This window comes from Mytilus trossulus, chromosome 11 (genome assembly GCF_036588685.1).
Source record: "Mytilus trossulus isolate FHL-02 chromosome 11, PNRI_Mtr1.1.1.hap1, whole genome shotgun sequence".
NCBI classification, from domain to species: domain Eukaryota; kingdom Metazoa; phylum Mollusca; class Bivalvia; order Mytilida; family Mytilidae; genus Mytilus; species Mytilus trossulus.
In genome coordinates, this window is record NC_086383.1 from 13007777 (window position 1) to 13024739 (window position 16963).

Sequence of the window (16963 nt, forward strand, 5' to 3'; positions counted from 1 at the left end):
ATCAAGCCATACATTTATGGGCGGCAGTGTTTGTTGACTACTTCTTTTTATTATTTTTTTCATTTTTGTATCGTTTTTTTTTTCTGTCTGATGGATGAACAGTATTAATCTTTTGCTATTGGTTTCAAATATTTAACACATTTAAAATATATATTTTTGAGGCACATATTATGTTGAATTTTAGTTTTGATTAGAAAGAAAAAGAATTGTTTGAAGAATATTTGCAGATAATTGAGTCATCTAATGTTTTTACCTTTCTCCAGAAACATGTTCCCTGTAAACGTTTTCAGAACATGTTTGTGCTTCGAAATTTTGTGTGTTAATTTGTCATTTTATAAGTTTGATTTGTTTAGCTACTAGTAATGACACTTTTTATATAAATTCATTCAATAAACATATATATAGTACATGGAAACAGAAACACCGACAAACACAACAAAAGATAATTTGATTAGTTGATACAGGACAATTTAAAGTTTCTGACTGATGTTTTTTATAGTTAGTATAAACAAAAAATACAGAGCAACTTTCCTAAACAAAACACGATGCGATGTCATTTTATTTTCCGAATATAAAGGATTTCAAACATGTATATACAAAGCTATCAGGTGCTCTCGCTTGCAAAAGAGCACGTTGAATAAACTGAGAAATTCTTTTTATAATCTTTTTTTTTAAATTAATTAACATTTGTAAATATCCAGTTTTATCCGGCTTTCTAATAGACCACTTTCGAGTTCATCCGTCACCGGCAAAAACTCGTCAATTATGCACGCCTTTATGACGTCATTTACCAGATAGAGGGGCTCGCCTGTATCCCTGCACTATTTACGTTCATCAAGCGTCTTGGTGATCGTCTTTGTGCAGGATAAACTAGAAATAATGGTTGCTCTGTAGGCACTTACTGACAATTCCCTAATGACAGCAGTAGTGATTGTCAATTTTGAGAATTCAATTTGCCGAATAATTCGTACAATATAGAATTATAGTTTTCCAACCACTCGCTCAACATTGGAAGGAAGTGACGACGCTCCTAAACGCACAAATGACGGTGATAATTGCGCGTGTAATTGACGAGTTTTTTCCGGTGACGGATGAACTCGAAAGTGGTCTATTGTTCCCCGTTGGATAACGTTAAACTCTGGTTCCTCATCTTCTTCTGACCATCAAAACCCGAATCCACGGCGTTGACGCCTGCCATTTTCCAAATCAAGCACTCTGGCACTATGACGTAATGCTTATTATTACGTAACGTCAAAATTCCGTTGGCCTTTGGGCCTCATCGTGGCACTCAACGGTAGTGCTTTTGAAAAGGCCGGATAGGCCCTATGGCAGAGAAAAGGTTAACACTACATACCATGTCTGCGTTTTGTTAAAGCATAAAGCCGATCGTTGATTTGAGATTAGATTGTTTTTTATATGTTGTCAGGTCGGGGTCTCATGTAATCCTTCTATATAGTAGGAGTTTTATCTATTGTTACAAGCCTTACGGTTACCTATACATCTTTTTCCTCAAAAATAAAACTTTTGAAATCAGATATCTCATTTATTCTTAACTCTTGGTAGCTAACCTAGCCTACGATTTCTCCACTATCTTGGTATCTGAAATAAATTAAAAAAAAAAAGATCATGACAAATAAAATTGTTTGATTTATTTCTAATTTAGAGCAGTACACAATGCTTGAGTCATAGATCACACTGATGTGTTCAAAATGTCGCATTACAATCCTAAACAATAGTTCCCAAATGTAACTTATCATTAGATATTCATAAGACAACAACGTGTACTTGAATAGGAGCAGTAGTACGAGATCCATTGTCAACTCGAAAATATGCAAAAAAAAACATTTATTCATTAACACCCATCCAAATCCTTCCACCCCTAACCGCTGTTAACCCAAATTGAATCATATTTGAATGTTAAATGCACTCTTCTAAGTAATAGCAATGTTAATTACATAACACTTTGCATTTTATTCTACTTTGTTTTTCAAAACACCTCTTACTAAAAGCTTGTTCTATTAGCAGATTTGTTAAATCTGCCAAAATGGTGCATTTAGACACAGCTACATGTAAGTAGAAACAGCGTGGTATATGTCTTCATTAGATATCAGATGATGTGGTATGAGTGCCAATGAGATATTTAAGTAAAAAAATAATCATTATAAGTCAATATGGAGCATTGGCTCACATCAAACAGCAAACTATAAAGGGCTCCAAAAATGTCTACTGTAAAACAATTCCAACAGGAAAACCGAAGGTATAATCTTTATTATAAAGACAATAACGAGAAACACTTAAGAGCCACATCAACAAATAACAACCACTGAACATCAGGTTCCTGTTAATAGCACGAAAATAGAAGAGAAAATTTATATGCAAACTAGCTTGTATATATATAAAAGATAGAGAGACTAGATATAACGCTGAATAAGTAAACGTTGTAACATAAATAAGATTTTTTTCCTTTGATGTTTTAATGAAATAATTTGCTTTAAAAGTGTGGTGAGGTAAAACCATGGTATATTATATGCAAATTGATATAAATTTAAATGTACAACTCAACTAGAATAGGAAAGAAGGAGGAGGTTTGCTATTGTACAACATATTCATTTTTATGTTATTCCATGGCTGAAGTTCATTTTTTTAAGGTATCCGCCTCTGAAATATTAAGGAAACTAAAAGGTCAAGATCTGCATTTCATTTTATAACAAAAAGCAATTAATAATGTGAACCCGAACTTAAGAAACCCTTTACAAACTATATAAGATTGTAACGAGTTCCCTTAATTTTGAAAACAAAATACTGTATATTTCTTCTTTCAGTTTTGAAAAAAAATGTAATACTATCATTTCTTTTGTGAAAATTCAATTAAATAACGATTAGGGGGGGGGGGGATTTAGAAAAAGGAATAAATATCAGCTACAAAAATCTGTGAAAAAAAATATTTTTTTTGCGATCAGTTAAGGGGACGTACACTATCTACGCTCCCTGGATCTGCCACTGTTTAAATACAGTGTTTTATCAATTGTGTTTTAATAATCTAATAATCTAATTAATAAAATAACGGAGGTAAAGCAGTTTGTTCGAAAACTATTATATATAAATGTTTAATAATATGCATTTTTCAATGACCTGTAAAATATGATTAATTTGTGTAACACCTTGAATACTAACCAAAAAATTCCAATTACAATTCTTATCGTCATTAGAATAATTATTTCATACTTGTCGCTGAAATCACGACATGTTTGTTTACTTTCTGATGACATTATGAAATAACCTGCGCATACGATCATACACGGGGCGCAAAACTTTAAAAAACGAGAAAATCTGACATTTTCTTAAATTCTGGAAATTCTAGGGGTCTTATACATGAAATACACAGAAGATCATACAAGAGGCACAAGAGTTACTTGCGCCAGCTTCAATTTCATTGGATAAAACTGTAACTTGATCAATTCCCAATATTAGTTCAAGGTCTTTAAGCTGTCAATCATTAATTTTATTTATTATACAAATTTTAAATACCAAGTGTCTTACTCATTAACATATTTATAAACAAACTCATCCTTCGAATTCGTTTGTTTAAATATCATAAATGAATATGTTAACTCGTAAAACCCAAGGTACATAAAGTACTTAAAAAAACAAACAAAAATGCAAATTGTATCAACAGGTCAAATTAACACGAAAGTACGACTTGAGAGTACGCTTCGTTATTGAAAGGGTGTTAAAAGCCAAAAAAAAAATATAATGATAATGACAGTCAAAGAAGACATGAATTGTGCAATGCCAAATGTATCGACAGTAGAGTTATAGGGAGTTTACTTGTTATTAAATAAGTGTAATTTCATTCAGAGATAGCGTAATCTATATCAACTTGGACATGGATGTTTATTGATAAACAAAAAAAACTTTGAAAAGAATGCTTTAGTTGTATACAGTTTTGTATATGGGCCAGTTGACATGTTTATGGGAAGCTGAAGCACGCTTCCGTGTGCGGGACTTTCTCGCCACATTCAAGATTTCTTGGTGGCCTTCGGCTGTTGTCTGCTCTTTGGTCGGGTTGCTGTCTCTTTGACACATTACCTATTTCCATTCTCAATTTTGAATTTAGTTGTTTGTTTCAATTTGCAATTTAGCACAATCGAGTGATGTGTCAATGTAAACTACATTCAAAGATCTACAGCATGAAGACCTTCTTTGGTATGCTTGTTAATAAGTGCCCGTATGTTTATATTTCCGAGGCGCTTCTGTTACAACAGTCATACAAGTGAGAGGTTAAGCTAGCTATAAAACCAGGTTTAATCTACATAGAAAATGTCTGTACCAAGTCAGTAAATATGACAGTTGTTATCTTTTTCGTTTGATGTGTTTTATCATTTGATTTTGCCATTGAGTAGGGACTTTCCGTTTGAAGTTTTTCTCGGAGTACAGTATTTTTTGTGATTTAACATTTGTCTGTAGGTAAACACTGTTTCCTTTTGTATTAATCTCATTTCACTGGGGTGTTTTTTAATTACAAGTATTTCAAAAATTTAACCAATAAGAAGAGCCTATTTACTTTTTCTCACAGATAAACGCTGCTGTTTCCGAGCAGGTCCCATCAACCCACTTCCAGTGAGTAGCAGCGTGTATAGCGATGCAGTTCTGGTCTGTTCTATTACTTGGTTCATGTGGACCCCAGTTCGTAAAGGTTATTGGTTGGTCTGTTGATGACCATATCCATCTACCTTCAGTAACATCATCTCGTCCTCCTGTCCAATAATTGCCTAAAATTCAAAATCAAAACATTAACATAGGTGTTCCAAAAGGGAACTCAATAGCCACGACTTTAACCTAAAAACGATGTTTATTTAAGAAAAATGGTCTCATACATACTTTAAAACTGTTGTTTAGCATCGTGTTGATTTTATAAAGTTACGTAACCTCATTACTAACCGCGTATTGAAATAAACCCCCGCCTACTAATCTAATAAGGAACCCTATGGACCTAATAATAGTATAGATGATACATGGTCTCCACACGGTTTATTTTAACCAATCATATTCCTAGAGATTATAATACGTAGATAAGATTCCAGTTTGTCGATGTACACTATAGGTACACGTAATTGTTTGTTCTTGCAGCAACTAGTTACCGCGAATTGTAAATAAGCCTGCTTTAACTTATCAAAAGTCTTCTCCGGCAGATGAGTTCATTGTACATAAGGTATAACGGTTATTCCGAATAATTAGACACAGCAGAGGAGTTCATTGTGCATAGGTATAAAGGTTATTCCGTACATGTGACAAACAGTAAGGTGTACCTCTATGGCATGTCAGTAGACGTGTTCATCGTGCATAGGGTATATAAATAGGTTATTCCGCATACGTCAACAGACAGTAAGGTGTACCTCTATGGTATGTGAATACATATTTAAGCGTTTATATTACTAATTATTACATTAGATGTCCGTTTCATTATAATGCGTTATTCTGATTGGCTACACTGCAATATCGCGTTATTCCTTAATCAACTTCATTACGCAAAAAAAAAATGTGTTTAGACAGAACCGCTTTATAAAAAATGTACTTCATTCAATGCTTTTACATCCCAATGAAGTTACAAAAAGAAGCATTCAATTCTTACCTAAATACAAGTACCTGTAAATCACTCACATTTTTTTAAAAGAAAAGATTACAATGTACTATGTTTGTCAAATTTAGTTTCATTTAAAAGTGTACAAAAATATTGATGACATCTGTTTGGTCAATAGTCTCGGTTTCTGACAAAATATGACTAATATCGTAAGCGGACTTATATTTGAAGTGAAGCTTGTAAAATTGGGAAAATTTCATCATTTTTTTATTTCAGGTTAATTCAACTGATATATACTAGCGGCAGCACTTACCGCCCAATCGTAATTGTAGTATCTTTTAGGAAGAATTGGTGGTTGTTGTACACAAATACTTACGGGCGTGAGGATGGTGTTTAGCTATATCTGCAATGAAGTCTTGTCGGTCCTTTGTTTCGATTTCAACTAGCCTTGCATCATGTCCTCGGCAGGCAAACTACAACAAATAATGTATTGCAAATTGATTTCCTTGTGTGGACCCTACAAACCAGTAAAAGTCTGAACTGGCCTATTATATCTGTGTTTAACTGTACTGATTTGTACTCGACCAGTCTAAATTATACTTAAATTTCAATGATGTTACTCGGCTGCTTGAGCCATACTGGACTTGTATTTTACCTTTAATCGACCAGTACTTAACCATTTTGTAAGATTCTGAACCATGTTTGAGCTAGCTAGTGTGAAAGTCTGAACTATGCTTGACATAGTCTTATCAATTGACTTGGTTAATTTGGGTTAATGTTCGTCTGTAATGCTCGCTTACCATGTCGTACTTGTTACAGACATTTTACATGTGGGGTCGCCAATGGTTCTAAACGCATAAATTACAGGTTTACCTACACAATATATGAAAAGATATACATTTTTCAAAATCTGAATTATATGACAAAATTTGGATAACAGTACATTAGCGACATCCCGAAACGGCATACATTTTCAAAATCTAAATTATATGCTAAAAGTTGGATAACAGTAAACCAGCAATATCCCGTATGAACAAAGTATCGAAGTTCCATACCTGCACCCGAGCTTCTAATTGAGACAATAACTAAGTTACCTCCGCATAATACCAATCTAGTTTCTCGGAACTGAAAAAGTAGCATGAACTATTGTAATGCTGCCATCCGAATGGACAATCTGTCAACACAATTCCTGCAATCAAAGTTATGAGTTTTACAAAATGATGTGATGATTTAGATTACCTTCGACAAAAACCAGTTCAAACGCTGAGAAATGAAAACTTATCATGACACTCCAATGATACGATTCCTGCAACTAAAGATCAAAGACACTTCATGAATATTAATCTATGGCAAATATCAATAAGAAGATGTGGTATGATTTCCAACTCTTCACAAGAGACCAAAATGACTTAGAAATTAACAACTATTATAGGTCACCGTATGGCTTTCAACAATGTACAAAGCCATACCGCATAGTCGGTTATAAAAAGCCCGAAATGATATTACAAAACAATTCAAACTAGAAAACTAAAGCCTTATTTATATTAAAATAAAATTGATGAGCAACGAATAGGTAACACATATAAACAAACGGCAACCACTGAATTAAAGGCTCCTGACTTGGGACAGGCACATACTTAAATTATGTGGCGGGGTTAAACATTTTAGCGGTATCCATACCCTCCCCCTTACCTGGGGTAGAGGTATAATAATACAACATAAGAACGAACTATAAAAATCAGTTAAATAAGCCTTAACTCATCAGATGGACAAAAATACAAATGCACGTGACCGACCGGGTACTTGTACATCCCAACAACCAGAAGATAATACGAACAAATTTGATAGTACTCAGTTAGCAGTTAACTGACAGCTAGTTCTAAGCCAATAACAACTAATAAAAAATAATACATCTAAGACTAAATCATCAATCCGTACACATCCAACATCCAATGGATTTAGAGTAAAAACATCATACACAATCAGAGAAAAACATAATCTAAGTATATACATGTATGGATTGATTGTTGGTGTTTTAACGCAACATTCTTGCCCTTTGGTCAGTTCTTTTAGGGTGAAGGAAGCCAGAGCGCCCGAAGAAAAACATTGAACTTCGAAAGGAAATCCAAGGCAGTTAAAAGATCGTAGTCGAGTGCGCCAGGTTTTATGTACGAAGCAAATATATCCAGTCACACAAAATAACATAGGTAAGACTACTATTATATCTGAAACTCGCACGAATAGTAACTGTTTTTGAATTTTGAAATTTCTAATTCACAAGTGACAACAATGTTGTATTATGAGGTTGAGAAGGATTTTGTCCTAGAAATACATGTTAACAAAAATATTACACATGACAGCCAGTATGGAAATTGACATTTCCTCTCATCTGAAACCCTACCACCATCCCCCTTTTAAAAAAATCAAAGTGGTATAATGTAGCTACCTACAGAGTTAACAAATATAGGCAAAAACTGAGATTATAATGGATAGAAAGAAAAAGAAAAAGAGAAACATCGCATAAAAAACAAACAAAGCGTGTAATAGCATTCAACATTTGTGTGCCAAGTAAGTCAAGTAAGAAAAATTTGTAATTTTCTGACATTGAACTGTAATTTTTTTTGTACCGCAGGTAGAAATGAATATATAAATTATAATCATAAAAATGTTAATACACAAATAAAACGTATTTACATCTCTAAAGCCACCACAGCTTGTGAAAAAAGTGAGACGACATGAAACCGTGTGCAGTATACTTGTAATTTTTATTAAGGATGTTCGCTACTCTGTTTCAAAATAACAAGCTTTAAACGACTGTTATAAATTGATACTAGTTGTATATAAATAAAGAAACTATACAAAATCATTTTCGAGATATACAAAAATGTAAGTCATTGAAAATTATGCGGTTAATAATTCTTTCTAAACTTTTAATACTAAACATTAACATCTGTTTTCCTTAGGAACAATACCAAGGATAGCAATTAATACAAATGATAGCACAGCATGAACAAAGCAAGATAATTCTGAATAAAAAAGCAAAAAATCCCAAATAAAAGGAGAGAACCTCCTTTGAATTACGTGATGCTGCTTTTTAGAATTATATAGGGCTGAAAAAAAGTGTTGATCGATGCGTTTTTCGAATATAAACAGCTTCCGCGCTTCATACAAAATATGCTTCATCCGCAGTTGTTCACACTAACAAAATTATGAAACAGAGCATGAAAATATCGAATTTAAGATTACAAACATTCTAGATACGTATTTTGTATATGAAAAAAAATAACTTCGTGACAACACAATGTACATTCTACATACCTAAATTTCCAATAAAATACCACACAAAAGCTATAAGAAACAATCGTAACATTATTTAAAATTGTTGATTCCTTATCTTCTTTATCTTTGAATTGGTATTACATTCACTAGTACATGTATACTCGTGTAAATAAGGGATTATACTTGAGACATGTTTATCGAAGCAGTCTTAGGATAATGACATGACTTTAGACCATCTTTGGACAAATGGTTTGTTCTAAGTGGCCATGGGTTTATCAGAAAGGTGTCATCTTTTTTGTGTTTTGGTTCATATAGTTTACACGTACAGGTATAATACCAAACAAACATTTTCTTTTTTTTTAAATACTGATACGAGTAACTATTTCGAAATGTTTTGTCCGACCGTGGGAGGGCGGTATAGCTAGTCAAGGTCGTTAAAAACTGCTATCATCAAGTTAAGAAAATAGTGTTTATACTTTAAGTTCGTTCGGTATAATGTTTAATTTCCAACTTTCTATCTTCTTTTACGCTAACTCTTATGACATAAGTTAGGTCAAACTAGCTGTAAGATGAGCATTCTCATGTGGTTTTGATTTTATAGTTTATTGTGACTATTTGATTACTAGACCAACATTTAACGATTATTTGATTTTGATTTGATTTTTGGTGTTATAACGCCACTTTTATGATATTTCGAGGCGGTCAGTTTTTATTGGTAGAGGAAGCCGGAGTGCCTGGAGAAAACCACCGACCTACGATAGAAACTGACAATCTTAGTCCATTAGGATTAGAGTCGAGTGCACCCGCACGAGTGGGGTTCGAACTCACAACCTCAGTGTTGACTGGCTAGTGATCATAATACATGTAGTAACTACTAAAACCACTCGGCCACCGAGGCCCCTTTGATTGTATGACAAAATAGAACTGTATTTTTTATTATGTGATTATCGTGCTAAAAAATAATTAATGATTATGTGATTATTTTTGCCCAAAAACTTGTTATAATGCGATTACTTGGGTACCCCCCATGAGGAGCCTCTGCAATAGTCATGAGAATACTAAACGTAGCTTCGATGTATTTGCTAGGACAAGTTGTAAGTCGGTGCATTATCTTTATATATGTCCTTACAAATTATTGTTGGAATTATTGTTAATTTGTTCTCGTCCTGTCTTCACGTACATGTATGAACTATTTTCCACTGGATGTTAGGCAATCAGCAATCGATCAACAGCAGTGGCGGATCTAGGGGGAGGGTTCCGGGTTGGAACCCCCCTTTTTTCGACGAATAATGCATTTGAATGGGGACATATAGTTGGAACGCCCAACCACCTCCCCCCTGTTTGTCCTGGATTGGGAACTCCCCCTTTTTCAAATTGCTGGATCCGCCACTGAACAGTTTTTTTGTATTCTTTACTATAAGATCTAGTTCTTTAAAGGATGGAAGAGGTTCTACGTCTGTTTTACAGAATGCGGAGTATGATGGACCGAATAAAGGGCATAGCAATGAAGATGATGATTTTTAATTTGATGCATGCTAAATCTTTTTTGTTCCATTTATTTGTTTCTTCTTATTTTTGACGGTCTGTGTAAAAAAAAAAGCAATTCGATAAAATATATATTTATATCGTTATAGATAATGGTCGCTAGATCACAGTCTGGTATCTGTATTACTCCAGAATTGGAAAGGGTTATTCCGTGTCCGGATTGATATTAACGCTCTCTTTTTCTTGTCGATGAGGGTAGCAGACGTTATTTCTATTTTAGTGTAAAATATTACAACAAAAACTATCTAATACGTTATATTATATGTGTCCTTCATATACAAAAGTCCGCCAAGGATACAGAATATGGTATAATTTATTTTGGTTCTGATTGACTTTTTAAATGGTCGGTCGATGCAAAACGAACTTGAAGAGGGGCGAAAGATGTCAAATTGATATTCATGCAATCAAATCAGTCGTAAATAAACTGACAACACCAAGAAAAAAAGGGGAAAAAAGACCAAACGACAAATAACAGATAGTAAACAAACACAAAACAAGAATGCGTCTATTATACACGGATATTTCAACACGCACTCTCATTTATATGTTCAATGGACCGTGAAAATGGGGTAAAAACTCAAACTTGGCTTTCAAATTAAAACGATCACAAGGAACATGCCGTGTACTAAATTTAATATGACTTCATTTTCATCAAAAACTACCTTGACCAAAAACTTTAACCTGAAGCGGGCATCATCATTTTCTATGGTTAGTGGACTTTGAAATTGGGGGTCAAAACTCGAATACGGCATTAGAATTAAGAAGATCATATCATATCAACAAACATGTGTACTAAGCTTCAAGTTGATTGGACAGTAATTTTGGCTTCAACTTTATTAAAATCTCTCTAGATCAAAAACTTAAAACCTGAAGCGGGAACTATCATTTTCTATGTACAGATAAAATTTAGGGTAAAACTATTATAATTTGGCATAGCAGAAATATCATACATGTATCATACAGAACATATGTACTAACTTTCAAGTTTATAAATAAAACAAGGAAAGTGGTTTTGCCATTATAGCGTTTACTGGTTCTTAAAACCTAAACTAATAGCTACGAACAATTCAGAAATTACTATAGGGCCTTCGATACTCATGTTTCATCATTTAGGGCAGAAAAAAAGTTTCTCTAATTCTATGGAATTTTATCCCTTTTCGAACCCATTGTATAAAAAAATTTAATCAACGTGTGGTTGCCGGTGATCTCACAAGATCATTGGTTGATTTTAAGGGTCATGACCTTTTTGGCTGACTGGATGAACTAAAATATGATAACAGGTGTTAATGAAATTGACAACTTCGTGCAATGTGAAAGGCACTCGAAGGGGATTTTCGGTAAACAAAAAAAGAAAATGTCTTTTTAATCATTAGAGAAACAGATTCTTACATAGTTACTCGTGGATTATCGGATTTATCCAATCTCGATAGTTAAATTATAAATTTTAAAGTACTCGCCGAGGCGGCTCGAACTTTAAAATTGATAATTTAACTATCTCGATTGGATAAATCCGATAATCGACTGGTATCAATGTAAGAATCTATATTTCTCTAATTCTATGGAAATTTATCGCTTTCCGAACCCATTGTATAAAAAAAATTAATCAACGTGTGGTTGCCGGTGATCTCAAAACATCATTGGATAATTTTAAGGGTCATGACCTTTTTAGCTAACTGAATGAATCAAAATATGCTAACAGGTGTTAATGAAATTGACAACTTCGTGCAATGTGAAAGGCACTCGAAGGGGGTTTTCGGTTAACAATAGGAAAATGCATTTTTTAATCATTAGAGAAACAGATTCTTACATAGTTACTCGTGAATTATCGGATTTATCCAATCTCGATAGTTAAATTATAAATTTTAAAGTCCTCGCCGAGGCGGCTCGGACTTTAAAATTGATAATTTAACTATCTCGATTGGATAAATCCGATAATCCACTGGTACCAATGTAAGAATCTATATGTAAATATCCCTAACCTAATAGACCTCCCTACTTTTACTGCTGATAAATTATGATTAGAAAATTTGCATTTGTCTTTCCTTACGTATATCATCGGAACAGGAAAATCTTCATCAAACATATAGCTGTTAGGAACAGAGCTAGGGATGTATCCACTAGAGATGCATAATAAAACTCAAAGAGTATGCTTCACTAAACCAGATTAAATAATCCATTACTTTTCAAAAGATGGAACGAATCAGGTTGATATATATCTGTATTACCAAAGTCTATATAAACTATAGGTATACAATTATATCAACATCAATAATACATATAATACATACATAAACACAGACTATACACAGATATACCTGGTTTGTATATCTTACAAATATTTTGAAAGAGGTAAACATGCAAATATCCATTCTTGACAGAAACAAAAGAAAAAAATAATCAAAGTTGTCAAGATCTGATTTGATCTATAATGAAATGCAAAGCGGCATAACTCTGTTCACTTTAACTGATTTTACCTGAAAAAAATAAGGTTGTTTCCCTTTGACTGAATCGCCTTATGGTGTATGTCAAAAATGTAAAACAGATAAGAGTTAAATTTTACATTTTCGAATAACTCTTCGTCTCTTTTATATCAAAATTAAAGATACACAAATACGATAAACACATTTATGATCGCTTTGGGACAATGCTTGGTATGTTGGACATGTATAAAGTTGTCTTCTTTTAACGATAAAAGCTACCGCGTTCTCACTCTTATCAAATAGTATCTCTTATTATTAATGTTTTGATTGCTAACATCTGTATTAATAACATACGAAAAATATCACTCAGAATTTATCTTCTTAAGATTATGATATTTCATTAAAAATACAGATTATTATAATAATCTTAATTGTTACTAATTGACTGTTAAATGTGCTATTTGTGGAAATTTAAGATATAATAATTAATTATGTAATTTTTAATCAAATAGCAAACAAAAATAAGAAAAAATTGCAATAAACATAAATTCTCTAACGTATTTCAGATACTTTTCATTTTCGTTTTTGATTATCGTTGTCCTTTGAACAATTATTTATGCTATAATTTATAGATCTTTATTCAACTAAAATAAAATCGATGTGTATATCCTGATCATGAACACAGCGAATGTTCTTTGGTGGTCTATTAATCATTTTCAAAGAAAATTTACATAAACTTCACTAAATAATAAATATCTACCCGTATTGGTAATCCAGGTATCATTTGTATGCTTCAATATTAATATAGCTCTTTTTTATTTCCGTTTATTGTGCTTGAACTAGAAAGCAGATGTGCGGACGACGTCCATGCACGCGCACGTTAGAAGTTCCAATTTCTAATTTCATATTGTACGTTTGTTATAAAAATCATAGACAGCTCTTTAACTTCTATGCTTTCAATCTTGGTAGATATCAATTATGTTAACTAATATTTGTCCATTATTTAGTTTCCGAGTCGCAGAGAGAAAGATCAGACGACGCACGTGCACCTTCATGACATGCACGCGCCTTTTCGTCATCATACCCCGCGTTCTACATTAAGAAGGCACAGACAATCATTCTAAAAAAAGACATTTAAGTTTTCTTTCGAAATCTAGGAATCAGAAACAATTAATAACGTTAAATTCACAGAAAATTATAATTAGTAATACTGTTAATGCGGACGTCTCGATTGCCACGCGACTTGCACGCGACTGACGTCACGTCGTCCGACAATTGCCTTCTAACGGGACAATTAGTTCTTTCGTTGTGCTGTTCATCAACCTATTTCATAAAACGTTATTTTGCTGTTTCATTGTTGAAGAGGACACCTGGGATTTTAAATTATTTTTTATCAGTATTGGGTTATACTGGTTTGTTTATTTTTACTGACATTCAAAACGGCAAATAACAAATGAATATAAGAAAAAAACACAAAGAGTGCAACTTGAATTGTGTCTATATTTGAACGATAGAATCGGCGAAAAAGAAAAGGACAACTTGCCGGGCGGAAATTTTAAAAATTCGATTGTCACAGAAATTCAGTATTCTTAGACTTGAAAATGGAATACAATTATATTTAAAATATTATATTCAAATGTGTTAGTACAAAAATACATATATACAATTTTCAAGCTGAAGATACATTCGTTTAAACTGTTTATTATTTATAATTAGATACATCAAATATATATAATATAGCGGGAAAATGTCCGTTTGCACAAAACATTTTTTTTTTTTAAAGCCACAATTTATTGTTATTTTTTAGTATCTATAAATATTCTAAATAGTTTTTATTAAACTTCGATTCTCTTAACTCACATCTGACTTATCATTCGAAATATATAGTCTACAATATTCTTTTTCTAAAATGATAAATGAAAAAATTGTGAATTCAAAATTTCAAAAAATTTATTTTTCAATATTTATAAAATTTATAATTGATATAAAGTTATTAAATTATAAGATTCGCTTTAATTACGCAGTTATTATAGTGAAGGGAAAATTCAAGTTATTGCGCAAATTTTCACAAAATTGCTAATTCAAAAGGTTATGGTAAAAAGGACTTCTCGGCTAAACCGGTATGTACGCATTAGCGAGTGAACTGACGAATGTAAGTGCATGAATCACAAATGACAAAATATCACATAATTTCTAATCTAAAGAAAAAATACCACAAGAAAGGCTAAAACAAATACATTGTATCCATTCATAACACAAAATAAGAACATACTCAGCACAATAAAGCAAGGGAACAGCCCTTTAATTGTTGTTCTTCATCTCAAAGTTACAGTGACGCATACAGTACGGTGCAAACTATCTCACCTCGCTGTTATGGTTACAAACTGCTATTATTTCCAGTTTTTGTATAATGTCTGAAATTGAAAACAAAACAATAAACCATACATAAGAACAATACACATATACAATCCATGAGATACTACACATTAAATTGAGAAAGGAAATGGTGAATGTGTCAAAGCGACAACCACCCGACCATAGAGCAGACGACAGCCGAAGGAAACCAATGGTTCTTCAATGTAGCGAGAATTCCCGCACCCGTAGGTGCCCTTCAGCTGGCCCCTAAAAATATGCATACTAGTACAGTAATAATGGACGTCATACTAAACTTCGAATTATACACAAGAAACTAAAATTAAAAATCATACAAGACTAACAAAGGCCAGCGGCTCCTGATTTGGGACAGGCGCAAAATTGCGGCGGGGTTAAACATGTTTATAGGGTCTCAACCCTCCCCTATACCTCTAGCTAATGTAGAAAATTAAACGCATAACAATACGTACATTAAAATTCAGTTCAGAAGAAGCCTGAGTCCGATGTTAAAAGAGCACCGTAGTGCTATATGTTTTTGAGCAGCTAGGTATAGAAAGCAACCTGTTGTCACAAATAAAAGCACACAATTCATGTTATATAATTCAAAAATAGATTATACGTTTTCCTAAAACTCATTATATGCTTAATACACTGCTAATTCACAAAACCTTAGCATTTAGAAAAATTACATCACTTTTGAAAATTAAGAAGTAAAGTAAAGTTTCTATAAATCTACAATTCCAAACAAAGGCGTCAATGTATTCAATGTAACAGTAATGTTCAAACAATGATCGTTGTGAAAATTTCAAAAATATTTGTCCAGGTGTATGGCGCGTGCAATACACGTGCATAAGATTGTAGATTTCTGCTGGAGAATAAACGTACCATAAACAGTGATTGGTCTCTGTAAGATATTTGACACCGCGTGGTTTGCTTTATAGAGTATGCACGTGCATAGTAAAAACATCAGATAAGCCTAAAAATGGATCTTTTTGACGGTGATCTTATTAAATATTTTTCCCTTTTTTTATCATCATACATTTGTACCTAAATCAAATTCGAATAAAATAATATAAATAGAGAAAAAAATCGAAGATATAAATAAATGTACCATAATTGGTAAACATAAAAGAGCATTCGAATAAGACACAAAATGAAAATAGGATTTTGTAAAATTTTAAACAATAGTAAAAAGTGAATGTTGAAACGATAGTGACTGGAACGCCTCTATATTTTTTTTTCCTTTTCATATCTTAACCAAATGGCATGTAAGAGCAGAAAACACATAATTTAAACCTCCGAAAACGTAAAATTTCTTACAAGTTCAAGGATAACTTGAACAATGTGTGCAACGTCTAGGAATTTAAAAAAGAAATTATCTAACTAATATATTCAATGAAAACTTCACAGTGTATTTGAATTAGTAATACACGCAATGGCCTTTTGCTTTGGTTTTATTAACCAAGTTCTTGTTGGAATTTTGTGACTTGATGTACATGTAGTAACAATTTGTCCAGTGGCGAGTATTTAATGCATATTCAGGATGAGACCAGATTATCAATACACTAAGAAAGACAATTAATTTGCCTTGCAGTAAACTTTTATATATATATAGCCAAAAACAGATAAAAAAAAAACCACATGGATTGAGACTTAAATGTTCCACTTTGGAAAATAAAGATGTCAGCATGTTGTTTTTATATACAAATATAAGATATCTATCTCCATGCAATTGTCACTTCTATTGTCTTTGCACTAGTACTTT

General features: G+C 32.7%; 1 protein-coding gene across 1 annotated transcript; it reads right to left on the reverse strand.

Annotated features, from left to right (window-relative positions):
* Positions 1-1538: 1538 nt before the first annotated feature.
* Positions 1539-9046, reverse strand: LOC134691716 (perlucin-like protein). The gene is made up of 5 exons (XM_063552275.1): positions 8900-9046; positions 6676-6770; positions 5958-6054; positions 4565-4772; positions 1539-1599 (listed from the first exon to the last, which is right to left on the reverse strand). Exons 1-5 carry the CDS (start codon positions 8949-8951, stop codon positions 1569-1571), a joined length of 483 nt encoding a protein of 160 aa, XP_063408345.1. The 5' UTR covers positions 8952-9046; the 3' UTR covers positions 1539-1568.
* Between the last annotated feature and the right edge of the window lie 7917 nt (positions 9047-16963).